General features: G+C 43.5%; 1 protein-coding gene across 1 annotated transcript in view; it reads right to left on the bottom strand.

Annotated features, from left to right (window-relative positions):
* LOC100344458 (cytosolic beta-glucosidase) overlaps nucleotides 1-15490 on the bottom strand; it is a 128194-nt gene extending 112704 nt beyond the window's left edge. The window contains exon 1 of the mRNA XM_002709257.5: nucleotides 15251-15490. Within this exon, the coding sequence (XP_002709303.1) occupies nucleotides 15251-15308 (58 nt within the window). The 5' untranslated portion in view covers nucleotides 15309-15490. The remainder of the gene's footprint in view (nucleotides 1-15250) is intronic.
* Between the last annotated feature and the right edge of the window lie 7825 nt (nucleotides 15491-23315).

Raw genomic sequence — 23315 nt, 5'->3', positions numbered from 1 at the left:
AAAGGAACAAAGAATGGAGAAGAAGCAATGAAGAATGGGATGCTGAGTGGATAAGCACAGATTCTCCCTGCCTTCTCTTCCATTCAGAAAAGCTCTCTCTGTAGCTTTTATTTATTAGAAACCAGTATGAGATTTCCTTGAAAACCTGATTTCTGCTGCATTAAAATACATGTAAAAACCACTGAAAAACCCAGCTTTCTGAAATTTTACTACTCATCCCAAAGTTCAGTAAGAATGTCAGTTCCATATGGGCTCCTTCTGATTCTTTTGAACTCTTCTAGAAAACTGAACTTAATCCAGACATGCAACCTCACTAATCTTCACTCTTCTTGTTTCCCTCAGCACCATACACTAGCACCCTCTTTCCATTCTGATGTTAGTCATCAGCTCTACACTGGTGACTTTAAGCCAATCCGGCCTGAAATGCAGATCTGCATTTTCTGCTGCCTCCCAGACATCTCCTGTAAATATCCCATGCGAATCTCATACCCAGAATGAACCTGTTATGCTTCTGCCCCAGAGTCCCCAAGGCTTCTCCTTCACTAGGATGCTTTACTTCTGTTCTTAGCATTGCTAGCCAGGCAGCTGGCCACCTAAACTACAATCACAAGAGTCTCCTGACTCTTCTTCTTGTTTCCTTCAGGTCATACATTGCATTCATAAATATGTCCTTTTGGTATCCCCTCAATGATATCCCTCTAGTTGTTTTCCCCAGGCTGTCTCTCCCACCCCAATTAAGCTCTTCATCGTCATCTGCTTCATCAACTGCTATAACCTCACAACTGGTCCCTAGATTCTATATGTCTTTCCTTCTAGTCATTCTCCATACCACAGTCCAAACTCTAACATCTAGACCTTATTGTATTATTCCCTTTATTTAAGAATATTTTAAAGTTACCGCATATCTAATGCACATGATCCAAAGACCAGATACTTATCCTTGTACTCTATGTTTATGGACATATTCCACCTTTCTAGATTCAGAACCTGCCATCCAACCTATCATCACAAAGCAATAGCTTAAGGCAGGCTCTATCAAAGCATAAGCTAGCTGCTGGGGTATTTGCAAGAACTCAACTTCTGCACCCCCCTATAAATATTATCATCATAGAGTCACATATGAGATCTCAAATCTACATTTTAACAAAAATGCCAAGTGATTCTAATACATTCTAAAGTATAGTTGGCCTTCTGTATCCATGAGCTCTGCATCTAAGGGTTAAACCAACCAGATTAAATTTTTTAAATTATGTTTATATATACTAAACATCTACATACTTTTTCCTTTCTGGATGTTATTCCCTAAACAATATAGTACAGTAAGTATTTAATAGTGTTAGGTAATATAAGTAAATCTAAAGATAACATATACAAGAGACTGTGTGGGGTTATATGCAAATGTGGGAAATTAATTTTATATATAAGTCTTGAATACCCCTGGGAAGTCTTGGAATCAGTCTTCCATGAATAAGAAGGGATAACTGTCTTAGAATCCTATATCATTTGCCTCCTTAATTTGACATGACTACCTCATTCTACAATTATAACATAAGTTGTCATACTTTTGTCCCTTCACTCAAAATATGTGGTTGGCTTATATACCCTTTCTTGTGTCTTTCCCTGAAAACAAAACAAAAGCATTTTTCCCAAAAACCCAACTTAGATTCCTCAACTAATCTCCTACATAGCCTTTATTCTTGCATCTCCTCTCCTCCCACCTTTGCTCCTACAAGATTTTGTTTTCTTGGCTGTTGGATTTGTCAACTCATATCATATTCAGGTATATGCTTCTGTCCCCCATAGACTACTGGTTATAAGTGATCATTTTATTCACCTTCATAGCCCCAGGCTATAAAACCCATGGTTGATCAATGCTAATTGGAATAAAGAAATTGGTACTCAGCAGTAATTCAAATAAATATTCATTCAATTTAATTTAATTATTCATGCTCTGCTAGAAAATCCAGGTCTCTAAATACAAGATGGGGACTTTTCTGGATCTTCTTGAAAAATTTCTCTAAAAATCAGTCATCAGTCATCAACAAAGCCAACCTTATCAGAGATTTGGTAGGATGGTGTGTGGTCTTTATTTGAGCTGTGGTGAGAGAACAAACAGTATTCTCTAAAGATATCTGCCTTCAGCTGTATAACATCCTGAGAACCCCTCCGTTATCTCTTCATCATTTTCCCACATTTGCCAAGTTCTCGGCACAATGGGCCATGAAAGAACACACTGTAATCCCAATCAGTTCCATCACCATATCCTGCTCTTCACTCAAACAATAAGAGGTGAAGAACAAAGCCTCTTGGTAATAGTTCATCCTGTGAAAGAGCTTGGTGCCCCACACTCTGTTATTGAACAGCTGATGGGCCTCTCTACCCTGTGCCTGCAATCTAATCCTGGGTAATAGCTTCTAAGATGCACAAAGTAATGGACCATCAAGAGAAAAGGTTGCTTTTTCAAAGATCCCCAAGTATGCATCTGTATGATGGACTACAATGACTCCAAGGAAGATTATTTTCTTTAGAGTAAATAATACACTTTTTTCCCCAAGTCTCAAAGCCTATATTTAAATGATTATTCCTAAGTGTTGTGGGAGACATTAAGCCTTATCTTGACAATTCCCAATGTAAAACTGGGTAATGTTTCAAAAACATTGCTTGTGTGTCACCTGCCCAGAAACCCACCATCATCTCTTGCATGATACTCCAAATTCCCAGGCTGACCCTGAAATCTATTTATCTCAGTGCCTACCTGAAAGCTATGCAGTGACTCCTACCCTACCCCACTATTTACACAATTGTTCCTTTGGGAAAATGTCCTCTAAATTCTCCATCGAGAGGTAGGCAAGTACATTTCTGCCGGCCAAGGGGGCACGGGGAAAATGAAAGGGCAAGAATGAGAAGTGAATGAGGTCAGACATTCCCAGGAATCAGGATCCTGTTAGTATTCATTCAAAAACACCCTTCTCTCAAGGATTAGTGTTCACTAAGAACAAAATGCTGTAGTCTCCCCTTGTACGAGAGAGATTCTCAGAATCCCAAGTGGCTCCCACCGCCTCTTTGTCATCTAGTTGGAACATAAATGGGGTTGTAAGATTTGACATTGAATCTGGAACTCTCTGACCTCCTCTCTATTTTCAATTTTCCCCTAACTCTTTTAAGCGCACATTGTAACTGATATACATTAGATACATTTTAAATGGGTGCATCATAGGAAATATTTTCTTGTTGCAATTTAAAATGAAATATATTTACAGATTCAAAATTTTAAAAAGTTCTTTCAGATTAAAATAAAATCAACTTTTATTCTATTATTAAAATGTAAAGGATTTTTTAAATCTCATTTATTTTGTCAATTGGTTCTGCTTAGCATTCTTCAGCCCAGTCCACTCTCAATTATCCATGCTAAGAAAGAGGGATCAGTGGCCTGGATAATCTAAAACAGCAGACAATTTTAAAAGCCCTTGTATTTGGCCTGGGCATACTTTACAATCAAACTCTGATTATCCACACTAATGAAAGGAAGAGCAGACACCTTGAAAAAGATCTAAAGCCAAAATAGATCTGTTCAGCTTGTTTAGGGCACCCCAAGAAAAAGGGTCACCCAGTATAGTAACAGGAAAACAACAGCAATGTGCTGCTGCCCATGGAAACCACTCACACCTTCAAAAATACAGACAGAAAGCAACAACTTTGTAGCAACACTTCTCATGGAATTTGTCATCTGTAGACAAGGGAGTTACTTCAAACATTTCCCAGGTAAAGAGGCATATGATCCATGCCATTTCAAGTACTTACTACCAGAATCGATTGTTCACATGTGCTGGACACTTTCTTGGTGGGGGAGGATTCCCTTTGCACCATGAACACTCAGCCCCTCACTACCACTACCAAATGCACAGCAACACACTTGGAAGAATAGCATAGAGATTAAAGATCAAAGAGGGGGCCGGCACTGTGGTGTAGCGGGTGAAGCCGCCGCCTGCAGTGCCGGCATCACATATGGATGCCACTTCGAGTCTCGGCTGCTCCACTTCCGATCCAGCTCTCTGCTATGGCCTGCGAAAGCAGTACAAGATGGCCCAAGTCCTTGGGCACTTGCACCCCCGTGGAAGACCTGGAAGAAGCTCCTGGCTCCTGGCTTCGGATCAGCACCGTTCCGGCCATTGCGGCCATCTAGGGAGTGAATCAGTGGATGGAAGATCACTCTCTCTCTCTGCCTCTCCTTCTCTCTTTATAACTCTGACTTTCAGGTAAACAAATAAATATTAAAAAAAAAAAAAAAAAGATCAAAGAGGCAGTGAGCTTGAGTAGAAGCAGCCCCATCCTGGACATTAGGAAGCTGGCGTCTTTGTCCTCTGCTGCTCTCTGTTTGTGTCCATAGTCAGGTGTGCATTTAAGCAAAGAGAACAGCATGTGCAGAGACAGACCTGAAAACCATAGAATATAAAGAAGTACATGTGCTTCCTTTTGGTCAAGGAATAAGACACAAATTGAGAAAAAAGCAGTAGATGGAACTGGAAATGCAATTAGACATGAAATTACAAATTTTCCTGTCGCATGAGAGGTCCAGAAATCATCCTGTAGGTGGTAAGAAGATATGAAAATCTTTTAAATAATTGTGAGACTTCACTGAACATTTACGGTTTACTATGCACCATTCCCAGCGTTTGCTATGTGTAAGCATTTTTAATACTTACAACAACCCTGAGAAGAGCACTGTTACTGTTCCCATCCTACAAATGAAGGAACCAAGGCCTACAATGTGCTGAGATTGCTGCCAAGATCACCAGACTGGAAAGTGGTGACATCAGAGCTCAAAGCCAGGTCTATTTCTCAGCTCTTACTCTCTCTCTCAGGCAGAGGAAGACTGTGGTCAGAGCGGAAAAGGCCACCTAGCAGCAAGGTGCAGGAGCGACTGGAGGAGCATGAGTAGGAGGGAAGGAGGCTTAAAGAAGAAAAGACATAGATGAGAAGTTCCAGAACAAAAGGAAAGGAGACAATGACAAGTGGTGGAGACGAGAGCTGTAGGAGGAGAGAGAAGGAAAAAGCTAATTGCTTAAATAAAGGAAGGAGAAAGAAGAAGCATCTGCCACGAGTTCTGTGTTTATGGCTTGGCTTTTCTGTGATAGCCGATTTTTTTTTTTTAATTTTTAATTTGAGAGACAGAGGGTTCCTATCTACTGGTTCACTCCCCAGATAAGTCCATAATAAACATGGCTGCGCTAAAAGCAGAAGCCAGGAATGCAATCCAGGTCTCCCACATGAGTGGCAGGAACCTGAGGGTCTGAACTGGTAGGAAGAAGAAAGTGGGAGCAGAGCCAGCACTCAAACCCAGGTAGTCTGATGGCGGATGCAGGTGGCCCAACTGGCTCCTTCCCACCAGGTCAAATGTCTGGCTCCCAGTATTGAGTAACGAATCACTTAGCTTCGTGCACCAGTGTGACTTCAGCTGCAAAGCAACCCACACCACATGGGAAGGCCCAGAAAGCAACAGCACCATTGCCGCTTTGAATTCCCCAGTATGATGTTGGCACACAGTCATCCAAAAAAAGCAAATGGTCTTTATTTAAGATTTCAGCCAGTCCCAAAAAGACAAATATCATATATTTTCCCTGATTTGTGGTAATATACAGAGTACCAAAAACATGTAATGGACATGAGCGAAATTGACATTTTGATTTAGTAATGGTTTATAGCCCTTGTGAACACTCCTGAGGAACAGTGTTTTTCTACTTACTACTTGATGAGTTCTTTATTTAGTGGAGGGTCATGCTTATAATTATCAAGTAAATTGAAAGTATGTCATTCCAAAAATTGAAAGAAAAATAAGACAGTTGGGTGGGGGGGAGGTGGGAATAAGGAAGGGAGGGAGGGTGGGATGGAAGTATCATTATGTTCTGAAAACTGAATATATGAAATACATGGAATTTGTTCACTTTATATAAATGATAGAAGACAGGAAAAAAATTTTATTTATTTATTTGAAAGGCAGAGCTACACAGAGAGGGAGAGACAAAGAGATTTTCCACAGCTATTGTAGATAATTGGAGAGGGAACCAAAAGGCAGGAATTCTCTCTTTCCCTCTGAAATATATAGAAAATGAAAAATATTTTTAAGTAGATGGAGAAAAGAAATTGTGAAAAATGCAAATGGCCTGGAGCTGCTGACACCAGAAGCAGAAGCCTAGCTATGTGGTGTCTCTGGATCCCAAGAGACCTCTCCACTATGACTTTTCTCACACAGTCTGGATCCTGTACTTCGTCTTTTTACACTATATGAAATTCCATTAATTCCACAGTTACTCATTCTCCTAGCCTGTTCCAGTGGCTATAACAAAAGACCATAAAACAGGTGGCTTGTAAACAACAGACATTGATTTCTCACAGTTCTGGAGGCTGGAAATCTGGGATTAGGGTGTCAAAAGGTCAGATTCTGGTGAGGGCTCCTTCCTCGATTATCAGCAACCACCATCTTGCTGTGTCTTCACATAGCAAAAGAAAGTAAGTCACAAAGAAAACTTTATTTAGCACACAGCTTTGGAGACCTAAGGTCTAATATTGAGCAGTTCCATTTGGCTGGTCTCCAGTAAAGGCCTTTGGATAATTCAAAACATGGCAGATGGTGTCAAAAGGTGGAAGCACATGTAAGACAGATCACAGGACAAGAGAGGAAGCAAAAGAGCCAGCCTGACAAAGCCAAGCCCACCTTGTAACACCTTCTCTTGGGCTCACCAATCTGGTCCCTGGACACCCAATCTACTCCCAAGACGTGAGCCCTAATTCCTCCTGAGGCTGGTCCCAGCCCCCAGTGACCAAATCACCTCCCAGGAGGGTTCACCTCTTGCAGTCTTCACCAGCTCCCAACACCATTACACTGGGGACTGAGCCTCCAGGACATGAATCACGAGACCATAGCAGTGATCATGGCTCTCTTACAAGTGAGAACCAAGGGCCAGTGCCACGGCTCACTAGGCTAATCCTCCACCTGTGGTGCCAGCACCCCGGGTTCTAGTCCCGGTCGGGGTGCCAGATTCTGTCCCGGTTGCCCCTCTTCCAGTCCAGCTCTCTGCTGTGGCCCGGGAGTGCAGTGGAGGATGGCCCAGGTCCTTGGGCACTGCACCTGCATGGGAGACCAGGAGAAGCACCTGGCTCCTGGCTTCAGATCGGCACAACGCGCCAGCTGTAGTGGCCACTTGGGGAGTGAACCAACGGAAGGAAAACCTTTCTCTCTGTCTCTCTCACTGTCTAACTCTGCCTGTCAAAAAAAAAAAAAAAAAAAAAAAAAAAAAAAAGAGAACCAGGATGATTTGTTTCCGTGCCTGACTTGTTTCACTTAGCATAATGCTTTCTACTACCATCCGTGTCATCACAAATGATAGTATTTCCTTGTTGTTAAAAGGCCTATGGGGCTAGCATCAGGTGCAGTGGATAAGCTGCCACCTGCAATGCCAGCATCCCTCTGGGTACCAGGTGGAGTCCCAGCTGCCCTGCTCCTACTCCAACTCCCTGCTTATGAGCCAAGGAAAGCAGTGGAAGATGGTCCAAGTGTTTGGGCCCCTGCCATCCACATGAGATCTGGAAGAAGCTCTGGGCTCCTGGCTATTTGGCCATTTGGAAAGTGAACCAGTGGCTGGAAGATTCTCCCTCTGTCTCCCTCCCTCCTTCCCTCTCTCTCTCTCTGCTTCTGCCCCTCTCTGTCTCTCTCTCTCTCTGTAACTCTGCCTTTAAAATAAATAAAATAAACCTGTGTTTTCAACACAGATGAAGTATAGCAATTCAGGAGAAAAGGTTGAGGAAATCAACCCAGAACCAAAAAAGCACAAAATATAAAAGTAAGGTCTCCAGGACCGGCTCCCTGGCTCACTTGGCTAATCCTCCGCCTGTGGCGCCGGAATCCCATATGGGCACTGAGTTCTAGTTCCGGTTGCTCTTCTTCCAGTCCAGCTCTTTGCTGTGGCCCAGGAGGGCAGTGGAGGATGGCCCAAGTACTTGGGTGCCTGCACCCGCGTGGGAGACCAGAAGGAAGCTCCTGTCTCCTGGCTTTGGATCGGCGCAGCGCCGACCATAGCAGCCATTTAGGGGGTGAACCAACGGAAGGAAGCCCTTTCTGTCTCTCTCTCTCTCTCTCACTGTGTAACTCTACCTGTCAAATAAGTAAAAAAAAATAAATAAATAAAAGTAAGGTCTCTAACATTCATCCAATAAATTTTTTTTAGAAAGAGCATGAGAAAGAGAACAGCACTGAAAATTTTGCAGGTGAGAAATGTAAGACTTAGAGAAGTAATTCTAAAAATACTGCTCTAGTAGTCCACAACCAGACGTTTATATGGTCTAGTTGTTTCCCACTGCTAAGCTCAAGGCTGAAAGTCGATCAGCAATGGAGACATGGCCCCAGTGGTTGCTAAGGGCATCCACTCTGATCGGCCATTGCAGGTCCTGGTCTAGTCTATGTCTACTATTTACAGTTGACATCTGACTGGTGAGTGTGGATAGTGCTTTCCTTGATGAGAATTTGAATATCACTCCTAAGCCTGTATTTTTTCAATGATGCCTACTTCACTAACTTCATGGTAAAAATGCATATTTGAGATTTTTATGAGTATCAAATTTGAAATGGAGGGAAAGATATTAGAGTGCTTTCTGTCATACTAATGTTTAAGCTATGATAGGTCTCACAGGTAAATTTTTTCTTCTTTTTTCTTCTTCCTTTTTCCTTACACACCAAGAGATAAATGACCATGCTTTAAGCCTGTTTCGCTTTCTTCTTTCTAGATACGAGCAGACAGCCCAGTTCTAGAAAACTATGAAGGGCTTTCAAGAGAGAAAGTTCCAATCTAGGATGTTTAATCCAAGGGTGCAGGGAAACCAGAAAAGAGGGACCAAGATACACAGCTAAAATAGGCTGAGTGGAGAAAGCAGACAGGAAGTGGTCTGCAGAAATACAGCCTCTGTGCTGACATCCATAGCAGATACATGCAACATCCTGCTAGCTCAGGTTGATATTGACAGCTGAGCTTTCAGAAAGAGCCAGAGAAGAAATAGCCTGTAGAGAGTTGCCATAAACTTGACCTAAAACTAGCTACTATAGCTGCCTTGTTCATTCTCTCATGTTTGTAGGGCAAAAATAACCACAGATTTGCTAACTATATGATTCCACCTTTGACATGCCAAGGCGACAAAAAAATGGCCAAAGTCAGAGATGACCCTTAGTTTCTGCCAACATAAAGACAAAGTTAAATCAAAATCACATACTATATTGGTATCTAGTGCAACATCAAGGGCTCACAGTGGCACTCATAAAGCTTCCCCTTTGTCTCCTTAACGTCCACAAATACAGACCCCACTAGGAAGTATTAAGGGAGTAGCGTAGACTTCGCTTAGGATTTGTGGGATTTTTACAGGAAACATTCAGCCTTGAAAGTATTGGGAGTTACAAGCCCGTAAGAGCTGTAGACCTGGGTCCTAAATGCCATTTTTGTAGCTCCTCTATGGCCTACCAAGAAAGTAAACAAAATGCCTCTGAAATTCCTCCTGTGAAAGAAAACAGAGGATAAAGTCAGACTCACAAAGGGTTAAAAATCATGAGAATTTTTCACTACTTAAAAATATTCTGTACGCATGATGATTGCATTTTCTTCCCTGCCTCTTAGTCCAACAAATATATTTTATAGGTTTTACAATGTTCTTTACAACTCACCTAAAACACATAATTTTCTTCCTGCTTATACCACTTATTTATTATTTATTTATTAGATTTATACTGTGCTTTCCTCTAAAAGGCTCAAGGCACCACACAGCCTACTCTTGTATAATAAACATTAAACTCTTCTTTAAAACCATAAACAGTGAAGTATCCAGAGGAGAGGAAGAAAGGACATAAATAAGAGGAGGAAGAAGGGGGAGGGCAGTAAGGCACAATGAGGCTGCCGTTTGGGACACCCACGTTCCATACAGGAGCGCCAGTTTTATTCCTGGCTCTTCTGCTTCTGATCAGCTTCCTCTCTACATTTCCCAGCAGGCAGCCAACGACAGCTCAAGAACTTGAGTTCCTTTCATCCACATGGGAGACCTGGATGGAGTTCCAGGCTCCTGACCCAGCCCTGACTACTGCAGGCATTTGGGAAGTAAAATAGCAGATGAAAGATAGATCTCTCTCTCTCTTCATCCACCCCTCCTATCATTCTATCACATATATAAAAATAAAATTTGTTAAATACAAATCAGATTTTTTTTAAAAACTAGAGAAAAGTAGGCATTTGATCAAACGTGTAACCAAGGGACCAGCATTTTAGCACAGCAGGTTAAGTCGGCTTCTGCATTGCAGGCATCCTAGTAGAGTACTGGTTCAAATCTCAGCTGTTCCACTTTTAAACTAGCTCCCTGCTAATGTGTCTGAGAAAAGAGCAGAAGATTGCTTAAGTACCTGAGCCCCTGTCACCCATGTGCAAGACCCTGATGGAATTCCTAGCTCTTGGCTTTGGACTGGACCAGCTCTGGCTCTTGCAGCCATTTGGAGAATGAACCAGCAGATGGAAGATCTCTGTCTCTCTCTCCTTCTGTCTATGCCACTGTTTTTCAAATAAGTAAAATGAATCTTCTTAAAAATATATACAACCAAATAATCAAGATGCTCTGGTTTGAATGTGGTTAGTCCTCTAAGACTTCATGTGTTGAAAGTTTTGTCTCCTGTGTGGTGATGGTGTTAAGGTAGTAGAATCTTTAGGAGGCGGGGCTTACTGCAAGGTGATTATGTGTCTGGAAGCACTGCTCACAGATGGGATTAAGATAGTTCTCCTGGAACCCCAGTTAGTTCCCGTGAAAAAAGAGTTATTATGAAGGAGCAAGCTTGTCTCTCTATACTCACTGGTTCTTGTCTCTCCTCCTAACCCCTCTTGCATGTGCTCCTGCCATGACTCCCGTCAATAGGCTCTCACAGGCACCAGACCAATGGGGCCACCAGATCTTGGATACTGACACTGACTCCAAAATTGTGAGCTGAATACATCTTTATATATATATATATATACACACATATAATGTATATATAATATATACATTATACATACACACACACACACACACACACCATCCTTGGGTACTTTGTTATAGCGACAGAAAATGAACTAATCCAATATTTCAAGAGGCTTAGTGACCAGAATGTGTGATCCCTGTGGCTTTCAGTTGACCTGACCTGCAAAGACCCAGACGATGCCCTCCATCTCACATAACAGAGCCAGAATCTCTCTACTTTTCTGTGGGAGAGAGGGGAGGGAACGCTAGTTTTTATTCAGAATTCTCAAGTGAATATCTGAAAACAAAGAAGAGCATACTTAGACAACTGTGTTTTCAAAATCAGCAGCAAGAGACACAGAGCAGTGTTTTACAAGAAAACACTGAAATGTTAGATTTTATTTACAAATACAAATCAGAATACCTATGAGTTATAAAATTCTATAGACTTTCAGAGGCCATGGAAGCACAGAAGTTCAAAGAGTCTCAAAAATCAAATGTGACAGCTTGGCCTCAGCTTTTAAATCTCAGGTCATACTGGTTTGACAAAGACACATGTTGATTTGCTGTGTCCATAATGGAGGCAACAGTCGAAAGGTTGGTTAAGCATTAACTCTCCCAGCTGCTGCTGTGGTAGAACTGGTCAAAATTGAGCAAGGAAAGAGTAGATTCTAATTTGCAATCAGAGTAACAAAGAACAATTCCCACTGAATGGAGCAGATGATGTTACTCTCCTTATCAAGGACAGCATGCATCCAAGAGAAAGAAAAACAATGGCATTGATGTCTGAATCACTCCCTTTACAGTGGCTGGAACACAATACCTGAGGCTGGCTACTTCATAAAGAAAGAAGTTTCCATCAGTTCAGTGTTGGAGGTTTGACAGCATGGCACTGCTGGTTCTGGTGATCACATCAGAGCAGGAGTACATGTCAGAGGGAGAGGTGACATGGCAAGACAGGAAACCAGAGAGCAAGGAGGAACCAGTGTGGCTCCTTCAGAACAATCTTCCCATGGGAACTCCAGGGTCTTTTCAAAGCTCTATTAATTCCTTTAAGAGGAACACCCCAAAATGACCCAATGCCCTTGGACCAGGCCACACCTCCTAAAGCTTCTATCACCTCTCTAACTACCACACTGGGGACTCAGCTTCCAACACACGAAGTTGTGAGGGACACACTCAAACCATGCTGGTACTAGTATTGATATTGTAGTATTCAGGAAGTACTGTGTGCCAGACCACTTTGTGCTCCAGTTACATATGCTAAGCTCTTTAGTCCCTAGAACAAATGTACAGTGAGTGTGACCACTTCCCTTTTCTGCAAGTAAGGAAAGTGAGATATAAATAAGTTACATACTCAAAGTCACTTTGAACATAAGTGATTGAGTAGGATCCAAACCCAACAAAAAAGGTTAGGAGGGGCTCCCAGGCTAGACAACAAAGAAACATAGAAAAGCCACTCTGAGCTGATAGACAACAGGCTGATGACTCTTAGCAAAGCATGTTGGATTGAGTTCCCTACCCTAGAAGCTGCTAGGAGAGTTAATAGCACAATCACAGGTTAAAGAACAGACAAAGGTCTTAGCACTGCAAAGCCAAATTTGTCGCAGTGCAGAAGAGCATGGGACAAGCTGGCTAATGGCAAACAGAAGAACTGCAGCAACTTTGAGACTGCCTGAAGAGAGGAGATCAGCCTGGATCAGTTTGGTTGCTCCAGGTCCTAGGAAAGCAGAGACTGGAAGTTGGTAACTGACACCCACTGTGCAGTCTTGCACAACGGGCTGCATATTTATTCTAAGTTAACTGAAAAGTTCTATAGTGAGTCATTCTCAGTAATCATTTTGTGATCTCTCAAATATGAATACCACACTAAGTGTCATCTAATTTATGCCTCATAGCTATGTGATACAGTAGATACCATCATTATTCCCATCTTATGGTTGAGAAATATTAAATTTTGCCTAAAGCACTCTGTATATAATAAATTATAACCTAATATCTAAACACACTGCAAATTGAGAGGCTATTTTTCTAGCAGGTAACTGAGTCTCAGCTCAAGTAGGAAAGCTTTTCGCCAATCACAGGCTGCACACTGATAAGACATTTCCCAACAAGATAAACTCCGAGTTGTAACCAATTGGGCTATTTCTGTGTGTCATGTCCTTTTTCTGTCTATAAATACTGCCTGAACAGAGCTCTCTTCCCTGCTTCAGAGAGAAGCTCAATTCAAGAATCCTTTCCTTGCTCCACTGCTAAACTCAATTGTTCCAAAGTTTTTCTTATAACAGGAGACACAGAAAAGTTGAGTGCATTGCCCAAAGCCACCAGGCGAGTGAAAGCAGAAACAAAGTTCAAGTCTAAAGAGCCTGGCTCCAGAGCCCAGCTTCATGATCACCACTCTGCCACTTTCAGAGCGTGGTTCTGTGCACCCAACGCCCATGTTCTGCCACCTGTATGAGCTGCCTACCTGCCCTTCGAGAACAAAATGAATAAGGATCAGCTGTTTTATTTTCCCTCCTAGATGGCCAGCCCACTCAATCACCCACCCTAACCTAATGAAAATGTCTGGGAGGTGAAAGAAGATACCCTGTAGGGAGAAAGTAGCATGGAATCCTTGCTAACCAAGATGTTCTCAAACATTCTTTTAAAAGAGCCTTGTAGAACAAAACAATATTGCGGGGTCCTCCCCAGGAGGTATCTTCCACAGGGCAGTCACTGCAATTGCTGTAACAGCAGCCCCTCATTCACATTTATTCAGGCCCGGCAAATATTCACAGAAGCTGGGAATACTAAGCAGCATGGGTTGCTCCAAGATTAAGCTGTACTGTCTCCCTTTCTAGAAAAAGAGCCCATCTTCAAATGGCTCTCTCTCCTTCACATCTCTTAAGTCTTGGATGAACAGACACTAATTCACATGGATCCCCCTAGGTCATCCAACCTGGAGTGGCCACTTTCACTGATCCTTTACTGTCATTCTAACACGTACTATAAGAATTATTTCATTGATTGGTTAATTCGTTTTGGTTGGTGTATTAGATTTCCAGTAGAGCAGTAAGAAAGTACCATACCATAGATGGCCTAAACAACATAAAGTTCTATCACAGGCCATAAATCCAAACTCAAGGGGTCAGCAGAGCCCTGATCCCACCAAGACTCTAGTTGAAGTCCTGCCTTGCCTCTTCCTCACCTCTGATGCTGGCCATTAGTCTTTGGAGTTCATTGGCTTAAGGTGCATCCCTCCAATCTCTGCCTGCCATGGGACATTCTCCTTTTATGTATCTATCCGTGCTCAGATTCCCTTCTAATCAGGACACCAGTCACATAGGATTAAGGGCCTGCCCCAACCCAGGATAAATTTATTTCAGTTAATTCTATTTTTGAATGGCTAGTTCCCGCCTCCAGAACTGTAAGAGGGTACCTTTCTATTGTTTAAGCCTCTTAGTTGGTGATAAGTGGTTACAGCAGCCCTAGGAATCTACTACAAGGATCTCACTTAGCTTTGTTTAACCCCAGGTTTCACCACTTATTTAACCAAATATTTTCCTCCATGGTAACCTACTAACAATCCCTAAATCCTTAATAATTTACTTTTAGAAAACTAAATCCAATCTTCCCATTTTACATATGACAAAACTGAGACTGAGGAGAACAATGGAGGCCCCCCGGGGGAGGCCAAGGCCCAGGGCCCAGCCTCCACGTCATCCTGGGTGCTCTTTACTATCAGATACTGCTCCCCTTCACTGCACGGCTGCCCCTGCATGTGGGGAGACCTTTATGAGATTTGTCTCCATGCCTGCTAGGAAAAGAACAGGGCACTTTCCTCTGGTAATGAAGGGCTCCTTGAATCATTTCACCCAATATTTTTTTCAGCCACTAGGAGAAGCTGCTCTCCCTTTGAGGGGAGCTGGGTAAAATGTGCCCAAGAAACCAATTACAAACAAGCAGTTGCTCCAGTGTAAACTGATGTCTCCCGTAGCGTTAGACTGCTGGAAAATTCAGCAATAGCCTGAGCCTCACCTCCACCCTCCACTACCCCCATGCTCAAGGAAACAGACATGGGAACATGGGCTGGTCCTGTCTGAAAGGTGGACCATGTCATGGATGGTGTCCTGAGCTCTCCAGTCCCTTCCCTTCTTGTGGTCAGCCTCCTCCCACTACCGTCTTCCCCAGGCACCCAGCACCCACCAGAAGGGACCCAGTCCAGCCCTGGCGAAGGGGAGGGCACTTCTCCTACCTTCCACTTGATAAGCTGCAGTGGCAGCCCCCCATCCAAAGCCTGCAGGAAAAGCCATGGTTTCAGAAGCTGCCAAGTTGGAACCCTCAGCTAACACAGCCCCGTGCCCTTCAGCAAGAAGAGCCAGGCAATTGTGCGGACAATAAGTGATCTCTCAGGTGGCAGATATATATATGCAAACGAGATAGGAGCCAGATTAAAGGATCCCACTTGACTGGCCACAGCCTTGATAAGAATCCACACTTTGTACAAGGTGAACAATTGCACTTTGTTTCCCACTGCACTTTGATTAACAGAGTTGCTTAGTCAGCTTGGGTGCTAAGTTGATCTTTTCCCTGTTCCTGCAACACGTGGACTTTTACAAGGTTATATAATCCTACTAGCACGTTCTCTTGGTTAATTATTCCCAATATCTGACGCCTACCCTTAGAGATTACCATTTCAATTGCTTATTCTGATATTTATCCCCATGTTTTATAATAATGGGCTGATTTTGCTACATAAATTAGTTTTCAATTTCAGTAACTTTTGACTTCTGAGTATAGGGGTGGACAATCTAATTGTGCTCTCTCTCTCTTCTCCTTTCCTTACCTGCCTCAATCCACCCAACATCATCATGGCTTCTCTGTTTAAATAAACTCAATCTCTACATTACTTTGATTATGTGGTTCAAAGTTGAGCCATGTTGGACACCATGCTAACATGCAGTGTTTTATTTTCTCTACGATTAACCATCCACTCTTTATAGCTACTTAATCTTCTCTACACCCACACTAATTCACCACAAAACACTCCAACAGAAGCGTGAGTCTCTGAGCTGTTCTGACAGCTCTCTTCCCAGCTCCATTCTGCTCTGCGCAATATGAGGCCACACAGAGCTGTGGTCCGCCATGTCTTCTACAATCTTCTGAGAGCTGACTTCGCCTCTCTTCACTCTCACCTTGCTTGGCTCCCTCTGTCCCCCCACTCTTCCCAGGAAGCAAATCCTTGAACACCTCTCTGTTAAAGGGGCCTGAAATGCTGCAGTTCTGGGATTGCCTTGAGTCTAACCTCATGCTTCACATGAGGTGTGTTTACTCCAGCGTTTTATGATGGAAATGACCTTCTCTCGGAATTCCAAAGCCTTGGAGAAGTTAGTGAGGATCCAGGCACTAGCCTTCTGTATGTAAATTCTGCTCTCTTGGCCAGCCTGCCCTGGCCGCTCCCCACACTTTGAGTTCTGCAGTTCCACAGTCACACACCCTATCCTGAGACTTCCCATCGATTCTGCCAGGTCCCACAGGCACCGAGGGGCAACGCAGAACAGTACTGCACAATGTGGACAACTGGAAAAACTGCGTGAAGGGTCTATGGGAACGCTCTGTGCCTCTGCAACTATTCTAGGCATCTCATAGTACCCAAAACAGAAAGTTTATTTTTTTTTAAAAGTGCCCATGGAGAAAGGAGTTAGGCATAATCAAAGTGAGGAAGATGCTTTATTGAGCTCCCCAAGACTGCACTATATCCTCCTACACTGTGTCCTAACAGGAACACACAGTTTAGGAGACACAGATTGAAATCCTACTCTCTCCTGTTATCTTAACCCTGAAAAAAGAGGCTACCTATAGAAGGAAATAAGAGAAAACATTTCAGACATCAAAAGTACCTGCTTCCTGAAATAATATCAAAAACGCAGGTGAAACTATTAAATTTAGATGGACAGTCATTCAATTTTGAAGTAATCATAAATAGTAAAGGGTAAAAAAGGGAAATGTTTTCACTATGCAACACTAGATGGCAGTATTGCAATTTTTTAGGTTTACAAGCAGCTGTGTGGCTTGATGTTAAAATTGAGTTATCCCACCAATCATTTTCTGCTCGCTAACACCTGTGCTCTTCCAAAGACTTCTCCAGAAGGGACAATCCAACTTCTCAGGGATCCATGTTTTCTGAAGTCATTTTTTCCCAAAGAGCAGAATTTAATTGTTCTCTGATCAGATGCTAATAGATCATTCTCAGGTTTCGGGGCGTCAACGACCTCTTTATATTCTGCAACATAAGTGAGGCTACCAAGTAGATTTGTTTTTCTATAACTTAGGTGGTCTCTATTACCATTTATGCTTTAGAATATAAATCTGAACTTTTTTACACAATCTATATTTTTGGCTTCATTTAAGACTGCAATAAACAGCATGCTAGCCTATTTTATAAACATTTAATAATCCATTTTATAACCTATTAACCGCTGAATAAAAGACAAATATCAACTGAGAAGAGTGGTATTGTTTTACTTTTTAAGACCCATTCATGGCTGGAGCCGCAGCTCACTAGGCTAATCCTCCGCCTTGCGGTTCTAGTCCCGGTCGGGGCGCCAGATTCTGTCCCGGTTGCCCCTCTTCCAGGCCAGCTCTCTGCTGTGGCCCGGGAGTGCAGTGGAGGATGGCCCAAGTGCTTGGGTCCTGCACCCCATGGGAGACCAGGAGGAAGCACCCGGCTCCTGGCTTTGGGTCAGCGCGGTGTGCCGGCCACAGCGCACTGGCCGTGGTGGCCATTGGAGGGTGAACCAACGGCAAAGGAAGACCTTTCTCTCTGTCTCTCTCTCTCACTGTCCACTCTGCCTGTGAAAAATAAAAAAATAAAAGACTCATTTATTTATTTAAAAGTGTGATGGGGTGAGGGGAAGAACTTTCACCCACTGGTTTACGCCCTGAATGGCCGTAATGGGCCTGGACTGGGCCAGGCTGAAGTCAGGAGCCAGGAACTCCATCTGGGTCTCCCTCATGGGTGCCACAGTCCCAGGAACTTGGGCCATTCTCTGCTACATTGCCAGCTGCATTAGCAGGGAGCTGGATCGGAAGTGGAACAGTCAGGACTCAAATCACTGCCCTGATGTGGGATGCTGGCATCACAGGTGGTGCTTTAACCTGCCAAACCACAATGCTGGCCCCTTGTTTTACATGTCCACAAATCTCTTTCACACCTGCTGTAATAGGAGACAGCTGGATACTCATATCTGCTTCCTAGTGGGCTTGCTACCTCTGGAAAACCCCACTGTCCACTCATAGAAGAGCGAAAGATGGGAGTGAAAGCAGCAAATGGTGTCTGAGTATTATTACAAAGCCTCGTGGACCCCAGATGGGTCACCAGGACCTGCAGACGACAGCTCTCTTGGTGTTCTCTCTACCCTGTCCTGTTGCTTTCCCCCACTACCCAGAGCCCCTCTGTGTCCTTCTCACCTTTCAGAGAACTCATCACTACATTTCTTTATTTTCTTTATACAAACAAAATTCTAAGTTCACAGTCCCATCAAGACAGGCTGGGAATTTAATTTGTCATTATTTGGGTCCCCTCCACCCCAGTTTTGGGCCATTAAAAAAAAGATGTCCTTGGGGCTGGCGCTGTGGCACAGCAGGTTAATCCTCTGCTTCTGGCGCCAGAATCCCATATGGGCACCGGTTCTAGTCCCAGCTGCTCCACTTCCGATCCAGCTCCTGTTGTGGCCTGGAGAAGCAGTAGAGGATGGCCCAAGTCCCTGGGTCCCTGCACCTGCACGGAAGACCAGAAAGGAAGCTCCTGGCTCCTGGCCTTGGATCAGCACAGCTCTGGCCATTGTGGCCATTTGGGGAATGAACCAATGGAAGAAAGTCCTATCTCTCGGTCTCTCCCTCTCACTGTCTGTAACTCTACCTCTCAAGTAAACAAATAAAACCTTTAAAAAAGAGAAAAGAAAAAAAGAAAAACGAGGTCCTGGAGCAGGTGTTTGGCACAATAGTTAAGTTACCACCTGTGACTCCCAGCTCAAGTCCCACCTACTCTATGTCTGATCCACATCATTCTCAGTGGATTGAGTTCTGAACTCCTGGCTCCAGACTGGTTCAGTCCTGGCTGTTGTGGGTATTCAAGGGCAAACCAGAAGATGGAAGATCTTTCTGTCTCTGTCTCTCTGCCTTTCAAATAAAGTGAAAATAAATACAATTTTTGAATTTTTAAAAATTAATTTTAAACAACAATATTGGCAATGACTAAAGCTTGGAGGTTTTTCAGGGGCCTGTGAAAACATTAGAATTCTTGCAGAAGAAAAGAAAGAAAACTGAGGTCCTGTAAGACCAAAAGTGTTTTAATTGCCTGATGTCTCTGTTCTCCACCCCCTCAGTTTGGGGCCACATGGGTTAAAGCCAAATATTCACTCTGTGAACTGTCAAGTCCCTTCAAGTCCACTGATTCTGCTGTTTAGATAGGGGGATCCTCCTGCAAGAGTGTACATCTGAGGATATCCAGCTACGTTCAACACATCACACAATAACCTCTTTGAGTCCTGCCACCTTCCCAAGGGACTGCTGCAGAAAAGCAAGACCAACCCTGCTGTTCATGAGAGGCAGGCACTGTGTGCTTCCCAAGCTGGAGGCCAACGTTAGTTACTTGCATTGAGGTCCTTTTCTCTAAGCATTCGGTTTCCAGAAGTCCTGGGAGTGCTAAGTGCCCTCTAGGAGTAAACCAAAACAAAACAAAACACCTTGCAGAAGCCTGCTTCTTTGTTAACGCCAAGACCTTTAAAAAATACTAAGCCTCATTAGTCAGACTCTGCTGAGATTCAAAAATTCTGGCATTCAGAATGTGCCCACGACCTGTATTCAGGGAAAAGTAAAGTTCTAAATGAGCATTTTCTGTCTGTAGCAAAGATGTCTGGGTGTTATAGCCAGTTCTATCTCCTTTTCCATCTGGGTCTGCTGTTAAATATACTTGTCAGGTCCCTTGCAAATAGGTGTGGCCACAGAACTCTGTTCGGCTAGTAGGGACTATGGGCAGGGGACTGTGCACCCCTTCCAGGTGGAGTCACTAACATTTGCCTACACAATCACAATGTTTCTCTTAATTCTTTGATCCACTGGTTAGGTAGATAGACTGCACCACAAAGCTCCAAAGCCCTAGGAATTCCTAGATGGGAGGAACTTGGTTCCCATGGAGCACTGCCCACTCACGACCAGCCTCTCAAGGAAGCCACTTAAGACTGCAGTGAATAAGAATGGAACTTCTTGGAATAATAACTAGACTGGGGCAGAGGGCAGTTGCGGGTCTGGGGGGGAAAGAAGGGAAGTGGTCCTGAGAAGCAATATAATGACTTTGTGAGGAGCTAGATGGGCTAATATGAAGCGAGGCCTGGCCTTTGTTGGAATGGTAAAAGGGGCAGAGTCTATTTAGTGTGGACAAAATGCTTACTTCTCCCAAGAAGCTGCCATTAGCAAGATAAAATTACTGACCCCAACCTTCTGAGCTTCTATCATGAGCATAACAAGAGGAAATTTCCAGTCCCATCCTTCTGATGTGTTTTTTGTTTTATCTTGAGCAGGCTACACAGGATTACAGTTCTGGCCCCCATGATTTTCTCCCCACCCGCTAATTGTTAGCTGTTATTTCGCTCCCCCAAATTATGCATAAAAGACCCCACCCTGCCAGGCTTCTCTGGTCTTCCTCCCTTGGAGCCCCTCTCCTGACTGTTGCAGCAGGTTTCAGACTTAAGCTTTGCTCACCATCCAGTCCACGGGGAAATTCTTCTACATGAGACAAGATCCAAGATGGCCCTCGCCCTCACCGTTTCCTGTAACAGCTTCGAAGTGCTCTCTTCCAACAGGGGCTCCTCTTCAGTGATAGCACAGCACTGGAGAAGAAAGGAAGCAGGAGAGCCAAGGGAGGAAGCTCAGATGGGCAAGGCATCCTGAAGACCAACATGCACATGGGGTTGTTCATCTTGGTCTCTGCCTTGGCCAACAAAGTCAGATGCTGGCCTAGGAACCCACATTTTACAAAAGTCCTTCCCAAACAGGGCCCCTCACTCCAGCAAGTCATCAGTTAGCTGAACATCTCAATAATTCTAATTGCAATCATATATTTACTTCCTATGAGGTCTTCCAGGCAATCTACAACATCAGTTTTATTGCTTTATGCTGCAATTATGTAAGCTCACTGTGATAATACCAGCTTCTCATGCATGAAAAGGCAAAAAATGAATTAGTTTGAATAACGCTGTTGCTTAATCAATAGGAACTGACAAAGTGTGAGGTGAAGAAAGTCTATCAGTAATAAAGGGAATCTTTGAAAATTCTGACAACACATGATGTGTGTGTGTGGTGCGTGTGTGTGTATTGTGTGGTGCACATGCGTGCATGTGTGAGAACTAGGGGTCCAGGATATTTATTCATCCGGACTGCCCACCTCTGGTAACAGAATCTGATTTTCCTATGGAGATATGCCTTGCCCTACGCAGCCTAAACTCTTCGAGAAAATCTGACACTGGGCTCCACCCAATCAACTCATCAGCTCCAGGGGTCAGTGCAAGGATGTCTTCATATCTCATTCATTGACTACAGACATTGGATCACACATGGGCCTGATCAGCTCAAACAATGATAAGTGAGAAAAAGTTTGTTGGGGTGTCTAAAAAAGAAACTTTTACCCTCTTTCCCAGGTGTCCCAAGGGTCGGCTCCTCCTGCTGCACCTCGATGAGCAAGTGTTTAGCAGCCATTTCGGAGGTATGAAAAGCATCAGCCCTGTGATACAGAAGCAAGGTGGAAGGAAATAACCCTTGCAAACCAGCCAATTCCTTGTGTGGCCTAGGCCTTTTTGAGTTGGGTTTCCTATTGACTTGGCAGCTAAAAAACTGAAATACTCTGTGTGTGTGTGTGACCCACTCATAAGTGCATGAGTTACACCTATCCACCCATGTGGTTTCATGCAGCTGTAGATATGATACATGAAATTGAACATGTGTATCTGTGCATGGTTCCTGCTTGTGTGCCTTTGTATCATAAATCCCCACCAAATAAAAGGATTTCAGAACCTTCGCTGGGTATTATTCTTTGCTGTCTTGAATGCTGGCCCAGATCACCAGCCTGGAAATGAAGATATATGTGAGATAATTAATGGCAGGCTCACGTGGGATTCAATTACACTATTTGCATTTATTGAATGAAGGCTGTACACCCCATAAGATTTAGCATGAAAGAAACAGAAAACAACAGCCGTGTATCACTCACCATTTCAAAAAGCCATATTGCTATAGAATTAAGGATTTATTGTTGAGTAATTTTCAAAACAAACAAAAAATGTGCTCTGCCTTCAAGGTGTTGACAGGCTGATACTAATAATGGCATACAAGTAATCACAAAAACCACTCAATACCACTCGAAGCTCAACTGTGAGCTTATTGCTCTGAGAATAAAGGGCAGTCAGTAGAGGCAAAACCCTTGCAATTCCTTTTGGGAGCTTTCCAACAAATGTGCACAGCTGTGGTGTGGAGCACAGCAGAGCTCATTTCAGGATGTTATTCAGACCCCAGCTGCCAGGGCCTCTGTCTACCCCAACAATAGGATTCAGACTCCTCAGCCAGGCTCTTCCCACAAACTTGGAGTTAGAAACTCAGGTCCTCGATTTTAAACTGCCCATCCTCTAATGCGATCTAACTCCACTGGTACTCCTACAGGGTATTTGGAGAAGTGTTGAACAGAGCTGGGATTACACTGAGGCAATTCAGGTGCCAGGAGGGCAGAATTTAAGGAGGCGCTGTCTCTGAGTCCCAGCCCTGGTAAATACCAGGAAGAGCGCAGGCAAGTTCAAAGCCCTTGCTGCACACTTTGAGCTGGTTTTATTTCGAAGCCATGGCAATGCACAGGTGTGCCACATGCCTCAGGAGAGGGCTGCAGCTAATCCACCTAAGTCCCACGCGTGTGTGCACACCGGCGAGTATCTTTGATTATTAATCTTGCTGCAGGGATTGAGTTTGGAACTTCCAAAGAGCTTTCTTCCCATGGCAAATAAAGCAGTGTACTGGAGGTTCACAGTGCGGAAAGGAAACATCAAAGAGCAGAATGACACGCAATGCAATGTAGTATCAGAGAGAAAAAGAACAATGTCAATGACAATACAATTATTTGAGATCAACTAGATTGGAAAACAGGCACAACTTGGAGCCTATGAAGATCTAGGAGACTGTAGCCAAGTTTTTCTTTGGGATTATTTTCTTTTTATCACTTATTTTATTTGTATGAAAGGAAGAGAAAGAGAAAGAGACAGACAGGGAGAACTTCTAAT

This window comes from Oryctolagus cuniculus, chromosome 2, assembly GCF_964237555.1.
Source record: "Oryctolagus cuniculus chromosome 2, mOryCun1.1, whole genome shotgun sequence".
NCBI lineage: Eukaryota > Metazoa > Chordata > Mammalia > Lagomorpha > Leporidae > Oryctolagus > Oryctolagus cuniculus.
The sequence above is the reverse complement of the archived record's forward strand: the minus strand, read 5'-3'. Positions and strand labels throughout refer to the sequence as shown.